The sequence below is a fragment of the Bos taurus genome, chromosome 3 (genome assembly GCF_002263795.3).
Source record: "Bos taurus isolate L1 Dominette 01449 registration number 42190680 breed Hereford chromosome 3, ARS-UCD2.0, whole genome shotgun sequence".
Classification (NCBI taxonomy): domain Eukaryota; kingdom Metazoa; phylum Chordata; class Mammalia; order Artiodactyla; family Bovidae; genus Bos; species Bos taurus.
This window is the reverse complement of record NC_037330.1, coordinates 115,230,227-115,247,322: the sequence shown is the minus strand read 5'-3', so window position 1 is coordinate 115,247,322 and position 17,096 is coordinate 115,230,227. Positions and strand designations below refer to the sequence as shown.

Below are 17,096 nucleotides of genomic sequence, written 5' to 3'. Positions count from 1 at the left end.
CAGATGACCACAATGCAGGTCCCAGGCATCTCATACAGAGCTCTGCTGTCCTGAGCTGAGCTGCAGGAATAACTTCGCTGGTCCTGGGAGCCTGGTCAAGGAACAGGCTGTCTGGGGCAGGAGCAGAGGGCTGGGTTGGGGCTGGGGGTGAGCATCACGATCTTGCTCCTGGTAGACACGAGGTCCTCAAGTCATACCGGGGAGAAGAGTTGAGGAGGAAGGCTGTTTACCTGGAGCAGAAGACACAGCAGCAAAGGAGCAGGACCCGTACGGACCAGCTGCGCATCCCTGGGCCCCGGCCAGCTCTGCGCCAGCGCTAAGCAGAGTCGTCTACGTGTTTACCCTCTCAATCCCTGCAAACGACTCTCGGAGCAGAGGGAGCAAGTCCACATTCAGGCGGCTGGCTGACTCACCCCAGGCCCGGAGGACCGAGAGTTTAAGCGGCCGAGGCAGGGTGGGAACCCAGGCTTCAACCACAGGCAAGTGAGTTGCGGGCCTGGCACGGAGGCTCAGGGCTTCGAGGAGGAGGGCAGCCCCATCCCTGGGGACACCTGGGCATCCAGGCACCCCAGCCGTGAGACCCCCACGTGCCTGGATGCTCTGGGGCTCCTGGGAAAGATGTTGCTGCTCCTGGGTCACCAGCTTGCCGCCCTCCTGCCGCGGTCCTGCTCCATCCTTGAAATCACTCAGCCCTCCTCCCCCACCACACACCACGTCGGCAGTAAAGACGGCGCTGGGCATGTACAGGTCCCTGTCCCAGGAAGGCAAGCCAGTTCCCTTCTTCCCGTGAAACTGCTAAGTCTATCAAACTCCGCACATCCGTACCAACAAGAGAAACAGCTCCAGGCTCCTTTCAGCAAGGTTTTTAAGAGTCAAGACACACCCTGTATACTTCCCCACACCCCAGGGCCCAGTGCAAAAGCACATCCCACATTCTATGACTTACGTTCAGAAAGCCTGATTTCTCACCTTGACTTACACACATTATGTAAAGTTTCCTTGACTAGCCGTTATCTTGTCCTGCACCTTCCCTTACTTCAGCGAGACATTCAGGTTTCTTCTGTCCCCCTCTTCCGTTTCAGCCCCTCCTCTTTATGTGGAAGACTGTCCCTCTCCTCCTCCTACCTGGGAAGGACACGGGCTTCCCTCCCCACCTCCAGCACATCCCTTGGGGAAGACCCACCTTTCATTCTCTGCCTACACTCTTCGGACCATCCTAGTCTGTTCTGCTTGTCAAAGGAAGGGTGCAGAGCCAAAACTCCTAGATCCAAGTCCCTGTTTTCTGTTTTGGGGTGGCGGTGGGTACTGCCATACATGTGGGCTGGAGGGACCTGAGAGCAGAGACAGATGGAGGCATCGCCCCCGGCACCGTCACAGCCCACCACCCTCAACATCTACTACTCCATCCGCTGGACGGTCTGATCCGTCTCAGAGCTGATGGGTCCCTTCCCCGCCCCCACCACCGGGAGGACAGCTGCTGGGTACCAGCCTTTCTGGGCCCCAGGTCCTCTGTGTGGCCCATGGCAGGAGACACGAGGGAGGAACACAGAGAGAGACGCCGGAAGTTCAAAGCCCTTGGGGACACCACGGTCTCCCAGCTGCAAGGGGACGCGGCTCAGGCTGCCCATGTTCTCTATCAAATCCCCGCATAATACTGGGCAGCCTGAGTTTCCTTCCTTTCTCCTCTTATCTTGAAGGGAGTTAAAAACAGCGGCAGACACATGGGGTCTGTGGCAGGGAGGCGGGGGTGCACGGTGGACATCGAGCATCCAAACACACGAGCTGGTAACTCTGATTACACGCCCAGATCCTCCTTCACTGGCCGCACCAGCAGCCGTAAGCAGGGCACGGACGGCAGAGGAGTAATTTCCATCGGAAGTGAGTGACAGCTGTGAAATTCCATCATCGGTGTGAAGGGCACATGTAAACCGACCGAATCTTTCTGACGTTCCAGGAGACCAGCGTGGGCCCGGCCAGTGAGGCCTGCGGCAGCTCCAAATTCTTCGTCTCACTAAGAAGTAACGGGGCAACTTCAACAGCTCTGCCTCAACGCCCAGGGTGTACTATACACATGCTGCCGTGGGTTAACTTTCCCTAAAAATGCGATCCATTCCAAACCCTCGGTACCTGTGGGCCAACGTCCAGAGCCGGGTATCTTCATGACGTGAGGGAAACGTGGACTCAGACATGGGGAGGAGCCCCTGGATGACAAGGCAGAGACTGCAGATGCGTCCGCAGGCCCAAGATCGCCCGGCTGGCAGTAACCAGGACCCGGACTCTCCCGAGTTCCCTCTGGCAACAGCCAGCCTGTGAAGCCCTTGCTCCTGGACTCTCGGCCTCTGGAGCCCTGAGAATACAGCTCTGGTTTCAAGCAACCCAGACTGTGGTCACTTGTCAAGGCAGCCCTAAGGACTCGGATACACACACGCTGTCTCACACACATACACACGATTAAAAATGTTATGTGCATGCCCCCAAATTTTACTGTTTGTATTATTAATACTTCTGTGTTAATACTTCAGGTTCCCGACTGAGTTACCTACTTTTGCATTGCAGGAAGTGTTAGTCGCTTAGTCGTGTCCAACTCCTGTGATCCCATGGACTGTAGCCGCCAGGCTCCTCTGTCCATGGGATTTTCCAAGCAAGAATACTGGAGTGGATTGCCATTTCCTATTCCATGGGGAATCTTCCTGACCTGGGATCGAACCTGGGTCTCCTTCATTGCAGGCAGATACTTTACCATCTGAGCCACCAGGGAAGCCCTGTACATTGCTAATTCACTATTTATAAAAACACACATAATAATTAAATCTATTCCCTCATTCCAAATTGTATCTTTAAAATAACCTAAAGTGGATGCGTCAGCTATCTTTGCCACAAGAATAAAGTATCAACCAAAACGGATCACACAATGAACGCACGACAGATGTCATCCTCTAAAAGCGGATGAAACCTGCACTCGGGAGAAGCCTGGGGATGTGAAAACAGAAGGCGCTGACCACCTTCTCCTTCTCAGGCATCTAGAGATGCCCCCACCATGGGTCAGAGTAACACTAAAGGATTGTTGTTGTCATTCAGGTGCTGTCATGTCCGACCCCTTGCACCCCAGTGACTGCAGCATGCCAGGATTCCCTGTCCATCACCATCTCCCGGAGCTTGTTCAAACTCATGTCCATTGAGTCAATGGTGCCTTCTAACCATCTCATCCTCTGTCGCCCCCTTGTCCTCCTGCCCTCAATCTTCCCAGCATCAGGGTCTTTTCTGATGAGTCTTTGCATTAGCTCCGAAGTACTGGAGATGCAGGTTAAGCGTCAGTCCCTTCCGATGAACGTTCAGGGATGAGTCCACTAAAGATTTTTTACATATTAATTAAAGCAAAAGGACAGCCCTGTGCAGACAGGAGAAGCGCAGGGAAGCCCCCGTGAGCTGTGTGCACAGAGCCCACAGCAACACGCCCCCCATGGAAAGCTGCTGCCCCGTGGAGACGGCGGGGTGTCACTCTGTAAGAGGCAAGGGGGATAAATCGGTAAGCTTCCCCGGTGGCTCAGTGGTGAAGAATCCGCCTGCAGTGCAGGAGGCCCAGGTTTGATCCCTGGGTCAGGAAGATCCCTTGGAGAAGGGATAGGCTACCCACTCCAGTATTCTTGCCTGGAGAATTCCTTGGACAGAGGAGATGGAGGGCTACCATCCATCCCAAAAGAGTCAGACACAACTGCGCGACTAACCCTTTCACACTTTCGATAACAACAGCAAGGAAATGGGAGGGTCTCACAGCTCACCCAGAGTCCAGACCCCTCAGCCCAGCACCCACGACATAATACCAGCAGCTGTGCCCCGACCTGACCCTTGCTGCAAAAGTCACTGCAGATGCAGCTGAGCTGTGATGGCATCACTGGCTTCCGGCGCCTCCTGGAAAGGATCCCGCTGCTCCCACATTCTCCATGAACCTGGGTGGCAACACGGTGCCTGAAAGCTCCAGAACGTTCACTGCTGTCAAGCTTCTCAAGGAAGCAAGCATGGGTAATTGATGGATGTTAAGGCGTCTGGCAAGGGTTGAAAACACTTTGCAATTACAGGTTCCCGGACCAGAAGCAAGGAGTCTTTACGTGCCAACGCTTTTCTCATGCATTTCCTTTCAGAAACAACAAATTCTGGGCCCCTCCTGCCACCACGTGGGACTTGCCCCGGCACGTGGATGTCAGTTCCCTGGTCTGGAGAAGAAATGTAAAGAAGCACCCAGGCCGCCTGGGCCCAGGGTTGGCGGCCCTTGGGAAACAGGGGCCCATGGGGGGGCTAAAGACTTCCAGGCACCAGGGGGCATCTGCTCACGGTTCTTCCAGGACCCGGGGGCGCTGACACATGTCCACGGCGGGCACCCCTGTAGGCTGCTGGCAATGCCAAGAATAATCCCTTGACCCGGAATCAAACAATGAGAAGACAGGTGGCCAGGTGGCAGGGCCAGGCCCTGAAGGTGAGAGCAAAGATTGCGGACACTCTATCCCCTGACCCGGGAGCCCTTGGGCACCGGCCCTGCTGAGGGGTGAGACACTTCCACCCTGCAGATGGAAGAAAGGACATCCTGAGAGTGAACCCGAGATGCTTCCCCGCTTTACAATGGATGTATTCTGAAAATCACATGACACCGTGAAATTCGCATCGTTAAGAACGACTGCCTGAAAAGTGGAGAAAGCGGGGCTACTAAGAGGTCGTGTTTAGGTCCCCCCACTGGGGATGGTTTTACTTTTGATGCACAAACACGCAAGAGAAAGGCTTCCATTTCATCAAAATCTAAGGGTCCGCCACAAGGAAAGCACAGCGAGGCCCGAACGCGATGGCAGACGTGGAAACGGCAAAGTCACAGCAACGACAAACAGCACCACGGGCGGGGGAGCGGGAGCTGGCCACGGGCGGGAGGGCCGGGGACCCCCGCCAGCCACACCAGACGTCAGGTCAGGCAGGAGAGAGGCCAGCGTGCGGCCGCGAAACCGGGGCCCAGACCACGTAACCTATCTAAGGACCCCCACCCCCGAGTGAAACCCAGGGTATCCCGGGCCCACAGGCAGCCTGACTTGAGGAGGTAGGGTCATCAACCTACACAGCCTGCCCCGAGGAATAAGTAGAAACCCAAGAAAAAAAGTCTCTAAAAGACTCTTGGGGTGTAATCCAGGTGACGACGGCTGAAACCCGCACTCAGACTCAAAGGCACAGGTACGCCAGCACACCCAAGTCCAGCGTCCAGGAGAGGAGAACGGGGGCGCCTGCATCACCTCTCTACAGCACGCACCTGTCTAGCATCTGCATCCATCTTTCCGTGTCTAGGTATGCTTTTCCTCCTTGACTCCCACATCCAAGCCTTCACCTCTAATCTCCCTGAAATCATCATGTCGATATGGATAACCAAAACATTCTCACGTGTCCACCAAGAATTCTGCAACGTCACGGCAGAGCCCCAAACAAAGGTGGCCAGAGAATTCCACCTTCCACACACTTCGCGACGATTACAAGGTGCCCAGCAACGAGAGTTAAATACTAGAACAGGTGTTACAGGGAACATGGGAAGCTACTCAGAACTACTGCTAAGAAGACATCTAAGGGACAAAACAGGGTGAAATGTTTAACTTAAAAAAAAAAAAAAAAAAAAGGATAAGATGAAAACAAAATCGGATGGGTAACACAGAACGAGGAGTCAAGGGAGGACTACAGTACAGAGTTGGGTCTCTCCTCGCTCTTCAAACAAGACAAGCGCTGCCATGAAGGAAATGTATAGTTACCTGCATCCATATCTGCAAAGAATGGAACAGCCAGTAAGAAAAAGAAGGAACCAGAAATTCAGTGTCTCAGAGTTGGATTTTTAAAAGGTTACACGGAGAGAAAATATAATTTAGAAAACGGTGTGTGTACACTCTAGCTGGATTTGGGGGGACACGCAAGCTACCTGGTTTCCTAGCTTGACTACCATCGTTTTATTTAAAGCGAAAAACAAAACGTGGATATGTTAAACTGAAGAAGTAAAAGCCTCACGGCAAAATAAATAGCTTATTCTCATGCAGAAATGATTATTCCATGTTTAGAGCACAGTATAAAGGGGGAAACACACTCAAACGTATGGTGGTGGTCATCGGAAGTGCTCGGGCCTGCGACTATGGAAAGGTCCGTACAAATTACGTTATAAACTCAACGTCCAAAGCGAAGACACGTCCAAGCAGTAATATTTAAAGGCGTGACACTGGACTCAGCTGTGAGGGACAGAACCACCAGCTAAGAGCACATTTAACAGGATTCGTGGTTTGACTCTATTGCTCCCAATGCCGAGATGAAGTGAACGTAACTGGCTGGCTGACAATACTACCAAAAAGCAACATAGCTACGAATTTCTGCTGCTTCGTGCTTTGTTCTTTTTCTTGCCATGGGGTATACGACAGTCATGATTTAGAATACGCTAACGGAAACCTTGGCCAGCTAAACTCTCTTGAGCTGGAGACTGTCTGCCAAAAGAGCATACCTTCGGGAGACTCCTCCTGGACATACGTGCCGGTCAGATAGCGGTGCACCAGGGCCGACTTGCCGCTGGCCAAGTTACCCACAATGCCCTGCAACACAGAAATGGACAGTCACTAAGGAGCGGTCAGTGTACCACGCTTTCAGCAACCTGCAGACAGACAGGGCTGGAACGGACAGAAATCCGAAACATCATCTCGTTAAATTCTTCTCCAGGAGAAAAAGGGATTCCAGCACCCTCAGTTAACATCACACATCTCCATCAGTCTCCACGGCCTGAGGAATCAACACGGTTTGGACACACATTGGCTGTGGTGGCATCCTTCTAGATCCCATGAGTGCTGATTACGTTGGGAAGGTGCACAGCCCGCCAGCGTGCACTGGGGACCCTCAAAACTCTCAACAAGGCACGAATGAGGTTAAAGAGGACACAGGGGCAGTACTGGGCCATAAAGAGGTTAGGGGACATTCTGATACATTCCATCATGACCTCGGGGCAGGATCAGGAGTCCGGGAGGAACAGTGTCCAGCAGGGACTGGAGGGGAGAAAGCCGCACCAAGGCAGGGCAGAGGTGGCGAGCTGGCCCGGTCTCTGGACACGGGCTCCCACATTGCAGGGCTGAGATGAGGAAACACCAGAGGCCCGTGGTCAAGGCGGCCAAGGTGTTCATCCTCCCTGAAACATGGCTCCAGAGAAATGTGAGAGACCACCGTCCCAGCAGGTAGGAACGCACCATCTCCAGGGTGCAAGGCTGGCTTTATCCCATCTTCTGCCAGAGACAGCTCCCTTGTAGACAGCTCTCGCTCCCACAGCTCCCCACAGCTGACACCTGGACGCAGGGACCGCCCCTTGGGACGCCCTTCCCACTCTGTGGAGCTCATCCCCCACCATCTTCTGTGTGAAGACCCTCCTGCACGGTAACCTCTTCCTCCCCAACTAGAACTAACCCCCCAAAGCCGCACTGAGGCATCAAAATCAATTCCTGCTTAGGAAAAGCAGGACAAGAGCCCTGCCCTGCATACAGTCTCCTCCCAGGAAGAATCTGCCTCGCTCTCCCGCCAGCCAGGCCTCCGGGGCACACCTCCCTGCTCACCCTGAACTACCACCCCCCACAAAGTTTTTGACTCTATGGCTTCAAAGACACTGCTCAAGGTCACCAACAAATTGGTTTCTGAAACCCCTCACCTTCCCCTCGTCCTGACCCAGCCCTTCACCAGAAGCTGTAGATGAGGTTCTCTGCAAACTTCTGCCTTGGGCTTCCTCTTGGAATTCCGTCTCAGCCACGTGGGCTCCTTCCCTAGATCCCCTGGATTCTGGATTCTAAAGCCCACCTGAGGGAGCCAAGGCCACATCCCACCTCCTCGTAAGGAGCTTCGGATTCCCACTGCCTCAGCCCCACCCCCATTCAGGTAAACCCGCACACACCCAAGGCTCCGCATGTATACACCTGACTATTCCCCCCCGCCCGGAGGACAGTTTGTGAGCATCTCCTCCGCCCCAAGGGGCAGGCGGTGCAGTCCGTCCACTGGAGCTCGGGACAGCCTTTAGCTCGTCACCCTGCCTGGGAGCTCCCCCTCCTCACCCCGAGAATACCAGAGATTCTTTACGATCAACACTGTAAAAATGCGACACCCTCATTTCACAACTCTTGGGAAGCCTCTCACTCTGGCTGCAGGCTGGAGTCCAAGAATTTCATGGACAACAAAGTGTCCCCTCCGCATCCTTACAATCAATCTTGATGGAGGCACCCTGGCCAGGCGGGAACCACACCCACGCTTCACTCACCCAGGTCCTCCTGCTCTACTTCACCCAAGAGTTCAGGGTGGTCTCCATGCTTCTCTTCACACCCAGCACACTATACACTGCTGACGTTCTTGGCTCTACCTCCCACCACATCATGTCCCCCAAGACCAAGAACTAGGTCTCAGATACTGGCAAGGACACTCTGTATCCCTACACTCAGTAGTTTCTCGTCCCAACAAAGTGCTGGGAAATATGGGATGGGTGCGTGGGTGGGTGGGTGGATGGGTGAGTAGGTGGATGGGTTGATGGATGGGTGGGTGGGTGGATGGGTTGATGGATGGATGGGTGGGTGGGTTGATGGATGGATGGGTGGGTGGATGGGAGGGAGAGTGGGTGGATGGGTGGATAGATGGGTGGGTGGAGTGGATGGATAGATGGGTGGATGGGTGGGTGGGTGAGTGGGTGAGTGGGTGGATGGGTTGATGGGTGGGTGGGTGGATGGATGGGTGGATGGGTGGGTGAGTGGGTGGGTGGGTGGATGGATGGGTGGATGGGTGGGTGGGTGGATGGATGGATGCGTGAGTGACTGGATGGGTGGGAGGATGGGTTGATGGGTGGGTGGGTAAAAGGCTGCATAGATGGGTGGATGAGGTGGACAGGTGGGTGAGTGGATGGATGAGTAGGTAGGAGGGAGGGAGGAGAGAGCTATGTTGGCTGGTTGGATAAATGGATGACGGTGCCAATAACTAGGACAACAAACAGATTAATAGAACAGAACACATCTGACATTATTAAAATTCGACCTAAAACCCTGAACCCATCCTGTCCTTCCCACCAGTCAGGCTCCTTCCGTCCTCAACCTCCCCTTCCCTGCTTCACGTCAGTGTGCCAGTGGCCAAACCCCATGCTCAGCCTCACCGACTCTGGACACCTAGACCTTTCCCCATCAATCACTACTGGAAACAAACTCTTATGCATGCCTCAGCAGCAGTTCAGACGTCACCTCCTCTGAGAAGCCTTCTTAATGCCATGGCCTCAAATAATGCTTCCTCCCAAAGCTCCCTGACCGTCCTCCTCACACAACCAGCCTGCCTCTTGCCTGTTTCCCCAGCATCATATGTTGCGGGTCTGACCCTCTCCAGTGCCGACAAGGGACTGGCTCTCAAGTGTGTCTGGTTCTCTACCTCCCAGCACTGCCCAAGGCAGACGCTTGCCCCCCACCCCACCCCCGCAACACTGGGAAGATAAATGGATGAATGACTTAACAACACCAATGAGTAGAAACGAGATGCTTTATCACTACGGCTCCAAGCTCCAGACTATGTGGACAGAACCTAAATAAAGTTGTTTCCTTCCTGATTGGACTCCTGTCTTCCCTTTGCCGTGGGCCTCTATAATCTGAGAATTTTCACCTATTAATTATTCTTTTGCTCAAGGGTACCTGCTGTTTGTCAGCTTCACGCTGAGAAAATCCAAAACAGTATGCCACTGAATTGAATTTTTAATTAAGATTAGGCTGCTTCTTTCCCGAGGAGGAAAGTGCTCGAAATCAAACACTATTCAGTCTGTGTTTTCTATGTGTGAAAACATTCTCTCCTTCTGACACGTCAACGATTTGCAAAGAATTAACTCACCCCTTGCAAGGATCAAATCACTCGATCCCCCACACGGGGCAGGGGGGAAGGTGTTTTATTTGAACTGAATGGTCACCTCAGACACTTTCTTATGTGTGCACACCATGGGCTTTATTTTAATTTGAAACACTGGCAGAAACTAACAGCCAGCTGTGAGGAGGGAATAAAACAAGGGATGAAAATGCTCTTGAAGCTGCAAAGCTGTGCTGGGATCTGTGAACAGCTCCTGGATACAAACCAGAGAAGAATGGAATCGAGCCAGCCTGGGTCTCCAGGCTCGGGAAGAAGCAAGGTAACGCGGGTAAAGGTGCCCTGAAATTTACAGAATCGTGTGTTCTGGTGGCAACACGTGACCACCGAGGGCCTGGGCATTCTCGGGGCAGAACTGTCAACTGTCAGGCCGCACGAGGCGTCTTTCTAAACTGATCTCTCTACTGCCCACACTCCACTGCTTACCTGCTAAACACGGAGTTGGCTGAAAAGAAAATTGAGGCTTTTGGTTCAAAATCCCAGTTGGGAATTCAACATTAACACACAAACGGGATGTGACCAGTTGTGGACTGAGGCCCTCCTCTATGAGGCCGGCAATCTCAGGAGTCCTTTCCTTTCTGCTTGGAGGTGAGCGGTCAGTGCGTGCTGCCTGCAGACGTCCACAGGGGCCCGAGTGTGGATCCGCGGCAGGGAGGCCGGCAGCAGCTGGCCACTCATCATCTCCCCACTACCGACCCCACCTCAGGAAGCAGACAGCCTGGTGCTGCCCGTCCGGAAAAGAAAGCCAACACTAGGGCGTTCCCTGGCAGTTGGGTGGTTAGGACTTGGTACTCTCACTGCCGAGGGCCCAGGTTCAATCCCTGGTCAGGGAACTAGGGTCCCGCAAGCCAGGCAATGGGGCCAGAAAGAAAGCAAGCGAACACTGACATTTTTCTGTTTGACAGATTCCAGAAGATTTATGCTCAAACACGATCTAAAGAGCCCACTTGAGGCTTGCTATCATGTCGCGGACCTGCTGCATTTCTGAAACGGAGTCGGGGATCTGAGGGGCACTGACCTCAGGGGCCACCTGTCCTGGGGGCCGCGCCCAGCAGGACGGAATCGCAGCCCTGTGGACACACGCAGAGGTTGCCCCTGGACAGAGGACCATTTCTGCAGATGCTGGGAACGCCTCGGCACAGGAGGGGTCTCCCGGGGAGGCCAGGCTGCCTGCTGCTCCTCCCCCATAAGGAGGGCGCCAGCGGGGGCCCTGGCCCGCCCCACACAGCCCGTGGGGAAGGGGGCAGGGCCTTCCCCAGAAGAACTCCAGAATCCTTTGCATTTACTTGTCCATGAGATGCAGTCCACCCCTCCTGTGAATTCCAGCCAACTTTACGAGAGAGTTCTGTTTCAGGATCGTAAATCCACCTGTTAACACGGCCACCCCACCCCTCCAGGCATTGATTCCAGAACACTGCATGCTTCGGAAACACCAGCAGAGAACAGGTCTGGGTGGGAGGCACCCTCAGTTATCATGGGCTGGTGTGGGGCTCTGGCAGAACCATTAACACCTTCAGCTCCCCAAACTGGGTCTAAACCAGAGGGTCTGATCCTCAGATGACACTTCAATCCTCAGCTCCTCACCTGCACGGGCCACACTTCAAAAGCTCCACAGCCACATGGAGCCCACGGCTTCCACCTCGGGCAGCAAAGAAAGAGAACCTTTCCACGCTGCAGACAGTTCTGCCCGCGGTGCTGATGCAGACAAACGCCGGGTTCAAATCCGGCTCCATCTTGTACTAAAGTGAAAGTCGCTCAGTCGTATCTGACTCTTTGCAACCCCATGGACTGTACAGTCCATGGAATTCCAGGCCACAATACTGGAGTGGGTACCCTTTCCCTTCTCCAGGAGATCTTCCCAACCCAGGGATCAAACCCAGGTCTCCCGCATTGCAGGCACATTCTTTACCGGCTGAGCCACCAGGGAAGCCCACCTCATATGAACTGGAGCTCTTTGGGCACCTTCTTTATTCAACTTTTTTATGTTTATTTCTTTTGCTGCACCGGATCTCAGCGGTGGTGCACAGGCTTATTTCATTTCCTTCGTGGAATGTGGGGTCTTAGTTCCTGGACCAGGGATGAACCTGTGTCCCCTGCACCGCAGGGCAGATTCTTAACGACAGGGCCACCAGGGCAGTCCCCTTGGGCACATCTTAACATCCGAGGCTCAGTCGTCCGCACTGCGAGGGGGGGACAACTCCAGACCCACTCAGGACTAAAGGCGGAGGCTCCTCCAGGCAGGTACTCCGCACCCCACACAGAGAGAGCACCTTCCTCATCTCAGTGCTGTTCCTCCTGTTTCACTCTGCCGGCAGAACCTCACCCACTTTGGCTGGCTCAGGAGGGCCGATCTGGAACTAAGAAGCCTTCCTGGAAATCTCTGAGTAGCATCTCTGGCTGCTGGCCCGAGACTGCTGACAGCATTTCCTGACCGGGGCCCACGGGATCAGCCCTCTGCTGGGGACGTGTCTCAAGAGCGCACGGGACGGAGCGGCACTGTCCCGGGGCTGGGCTGAACCCGCACCTCTGGAGCGCCCTGGGACGGCGGGCCCCGTGGTCTCCCCCAAGGAAGGCGTCACTGAGGAAGGTCAGACCTAGAAGGAACTCACCTGCCGTCAGCACGGTCAGAGTCCGCCACATGAGACGTTTCACACACAAACACACATATACACACACACACAAAAACACATATACACACATACACACACACACCCTCCAAATGCCACTGATCGCACAGCAACGTGATCATTTAATAGTTCTATCGGTCCTTGTTTCCACCTTAAGGTGAGGGGTGCCAAGTGCAGAGGGGCTCAGAGGTATGACTGCAACAAACTCAAGTTACTTTTTACTTCAGTCAACGTCTAAGCTTTACATCTCCAGGAGATAGTGGAGGACAGAGGAGCCTGGTGGGCTACAGTCCACAGGGTCGTCAAGAGTCGGATACAACTCAGTGACTGAATAGCAAACAAAGCTTTGAGTAGCCTCGCTGAATTATTAAAGTTCATAATGAGAACAAAGCTTTTAATTTTTCACTGCTCCTTCGTTAACAGTACATAATCACACTTTCGTAATAATGAATTACAATTATGACTTAATAGTTAGCCACAGAGACTTCCCATGACATCCTGCAAAGGACTAGTAAAGGTGTGGGTGGGTGGGTGTGTGAGAGACAAACCGACGAGTGTCTCTCACTCACTCACACACACACACACACGGGTGTGAGACAGAACGGCAGGGGGACACGCAGCCCTGCACTCAGGCCGTCTGCCTGGCCACCCATCATGACCGTCACAGGCTCCCCTGGGCTCCAGCCCCACCCTCAGCCTCACCTGCCACCCCCCAACTCCCCAGGACACACTGGACACACCTCTGGGCCCCCGGGGAGGAGACGGCCCCCGACATGAAGACGAGGGGTGCTCACAGGCCACACTGTGCCTCTTCCTGGGCCCATTCCAAGCCCCCCTCCTGCAGGTTGAGAAACAACCACGCTCAAGGCCAGAGCAACCACTCACCACTTTGAGCTCGGGGACGGATCGACTCAACGTCCATTCCTGGCTGTTCACGAAGGCATCTGTAAAACAGGAGGGCGAACGCAAGTGAGACACATGACTTAAGGGAGGGCAGGGTCAGCACGCCCCCACCGTGCCAGTCTTCAAACCAGAAGGACACAGCAGACGGTCCAGCCCCGGCCTGGGATCTCGTACCCTGAGCCGCTGAGATCTGCCTGCCGCACACGGTCGTTCTGACACCAGTTCGTGTCCTGTGTGCTAAACCTCGTCACACGCTCCGACCCAAGACCACCAAGTCCTGCCCCAGCCCTTTATGAGCCACGCTTCCCTGGGCGTTCAGACCCTTCTGACCCTAAGGGTGGGCCACTTGGAGGACGATGGAGGCTCTGGCTGCTCTGAAACTGACCCTGATGCCAGGCAACTTTGAGCCTCTGGGTTTCCCCTAAACTAGTAGTAACTTGCTTAAAATTCCACCAACAGAGTTACAGTAGCTGATGGCTGGATTTTGAAAATTCAAGTGTTTACAGCATGTTATGGTTTAGAAGACCTCGGTGCTGGACTTCTGATCCTCAAAGACACAACAGACACTGAGGATCCAGTCAGGACACTTCAGGATGACACGCGATGTGTTGGAAAGACCGGGGGTGCCCAGCCACTGCGGGGCCCTCTGCAGGGCCCAGCCCGCCCAGTCAGCACTCTGGGGGCGGCCTCCCCTGACCGTCTCTGCCTCTCACCCCCAAGTGTATGGGTGGAGGTGACCGCCCCACAGGGAGGACCCCAACGACCTGATTCCCCGTGTCCCCCACCTGCCATTTCCCTTCATGGAGGCCACCCCACCACCCACTCTGTGTACTTAGGGATGGACAGACAGAGCTGTTAACAAACATGGCAGCTGCCCCAGAGACCCCCGAGCGGAGGGCCTGCCTCCAAAGGGCCTTCGGTTTCCGTGCCTTTTCCGAAAACCCCCCAACTCCTTCATGCTACACGATGACCAAGAAGTCAAATCACAAATGGCTTAGAAGTCAAGTAATGCCCGATGCCCAACTTTCTAACCCAACGGATGCAGGAACGGAAGCAGCTCCACTGGGGGCATTGCAGAGAAGGACCAGAAAACACCTGGAAAAGACAGACAGTGACACGAAAACACAGACGCCGCCGGCCCCGCGAAGACGGAGGCTGAGGTCTGCCGGCTCAGAGGCCTTCCTCACGTCAGAGGAGGACTACAGGGAGGAGGAAGGCCGGGCTGGGGGATCAGGATGGGATGGGAGGCGCCAGGCAGCTGGAAAGGGCCTCCGAGGCGCAGCTGAGAGCTGGTGGGGACTGGTGTCCAACAGCAGAGACGCTGGACTTCGGGGACTCGAATACCCGGCCAACTGGCAGAGTAAGCGGGCCCATCGGAAAGGAGCTCAGAAGGAAAGATGTTCATTCAGGAAAGGGAAGGGCAAGGGCCACTGCTCCCCCCACGGAAGTGAGCCAGCTGGGGGCCACGTGTCGGGGGGCACACATTAATTGGGTACCTGCACACCCACTCTTTGGCCGGCGGGCACCACCCTAACGTGTCCCAGACAAGCTGTCCCTGCAGACGAGTTAACCGTGGGTGCTCTAGTACAGGGCCTGCCTGAGCCCTCGTGTGCACTCAGCAAACAGTAACCAACACCACACCTTCCCAGCAGCGAACAGGGTGATCAGAAAGGTCACAAACACTCACTCTCTGTCATCAGCTGATCTCTCAGGAAAACGGGAATGTGGATTGTAGGATTGGGGGTGGGGTGATTTCAACAGTCCAGGGAAGCAGATGCCAGCTGTTCCATCAACATGAAATACCTGTGCCAAGAATGTCTCCCAAAGCCGGGCTGTTGCCGTGCTTGTAAACAACCCAGGGCTGGTTACACGCACGTGGATACATTCCTATGTGCTCACTCAGTCATGTCCGACTCTCTGCGACCCCATGGACTATAACTGGCCAGGCTCCTCTGTCCATGGGATTCTCCAGGCAAGAACACTGGAGTGGGTTGCCATTTCCTTCTCTGGGATACATTCCTGTAAGGAAGGCTAAGTCACCAACAAAAGCCTCAGTGTACCAAAGTGCAACCATCCCAAAGCCACAGTGATGTGTGTGCGTGTGTGTGTGTAACACACACAACCCTGTCCATGCGGAGAACACTTCTGGAAGCATAAGTACTTCATAGTTGCTGATCTAGGGTTAAGGAACCAGCTTGGGGACAAGGTAATGAGACCTTCTTGTCACTGCCACCTTTCAGTACCCCTCAAATTTTATACCATCTGGCATATAAAAAAAATTCAATAACACAGCTTTTAATACTCTTAATAGGAAAACAAAGAGGGTAAAGTGGGAATTAAAATGAGCTTCATTCACTAATGCTCAGCTGATTTTTAAGCACATGTCACCAAAAGATTATGTTTATCACAACAAATATTACGTATTCATAATAACTGAAGCAGGGCTCCATTAAATAAAGATGTGTAATTATATAAACACTGGAACAACGTGTGTGGTGCCTTCTTGCTTGCAAATAAATTTTCCATCCAGCGGAATACATTTGCTTGTGAAAACTAGATTAATAAAATTAATGTTTAATTTAACTGACCAGAAACAACACATCTTCCATTTTAAAAGATGCACTTTAAAAATGTTCGTCGCCTCCATCATTGCCCGATCAGGACAGAAAGCCGTCTCCAAAGAGGTTAAATGAAAAATCACAAAAGACGCAGCAAAAGCGTCGGAGACTTCTACATGATCCTCCTCTACGGATTGGGGCCTTTCTGAGGGCTGCACTCGCTGAGCAGGGATGACAGAGTTGACAGCACGTCACGGGGTGAGCAGGGTGGGACCTGCTGCCCTGTTTAATGTCATGATCTGGAAAAGAATTTCTGGACAGAAGGCAGAATGAGAGGAGAATAAAGTTTATTAGAGCGGGAGACGCTGTTAGAACAGTGGGCCAGCTCAAGGGAGAACCCACATTGAACAGGGCTCCTCAGTCCACTTTTATACCCAGGATATAAGGAGTGGGATGGGGGTCTTGCGGGTCATTTGCTGATTGGATGAGGCACATATCCTGGGTGGGGGGAAGAGTAAGGCACATACCTTCTCCCTGGTGGCTCAGCTGGTAAAGAATGCGCCTGCAGTGCGGGAGACCTGGGTTTGATCCCTGGTTTGGGAAGATCCCCTGGAGAAGGGAAAGGCTAACCCACTCCAGTATTCTGGCCTGGAGAATCCCATGGACGGTATAGTCCACGGGGTTGCAGAGAGTCGGATATGACTGAGCGACTTTCACTATGGGGTAGGAGGGGAGATGGGTTATGCTGCTCAGGAGGACCATGAATAGTTATGACACGGGGGAGGGAAGGACAATAAGGGTCTGGTTTTTCCCTTCCTGCATCCCAAGGCCCTCCTTGGTCTTATCTGCTCTTTAGGCCCTGGGTCACCACGTTTAAGTTCCATGGTGCATCAACCCTCGAAGGATAAACACACATGCTCCTGGGGCACATGCCCTGGAGGCCTGTGTGTGTGCCTGGGAACGCCTGTGCACATGTGTGCGTGTTCTCAGCAGTTAGAACCCCAAGTCACAGAAGATGTGCCATTTCAGAAGGGGCCATTCTGAGCTTCACTTGACTGCCCCACTTAGAGTAGAACAGTATTAAGAAGACGCATTCCCGCAC

General features: G+C 53.8%; 1 protein-coding gene across 9 annotated transcripts in view; it reads right to left on the bottom strand.

The window, feature by feature from the left end:
• The window catches only part of AGAP1 (ArfGAP with GTPase domain, ankyrin repeat and PH domain 1), a 561,115-nt gene that overhangs the window by 357,946 nt on the left and 186,073 nt on the right, over positions 1 to 17,096 (bottom strand). For all 9 annotated transcript variants that reach the window (XM_024990256.2, XM_024990257.2, XM_024990258.2 and 6 more), the window contains exons 2-3: positions 13,419 to 13,477; positions 6,503 to 6,590 (exon numbers count right to left, since the gene is read on the bottom strand). In XM_024990256.2, coding sequence (XP_024846024.1) covers positions 6,503 to 6,590; positions 13,419 to 13,477 — 147 coding nt within the window. The remainder of the gene's footprint in view (positions 1 to 6,502; positions 6,591 to 13,418; positions 13,478 to 17,096) is intronic.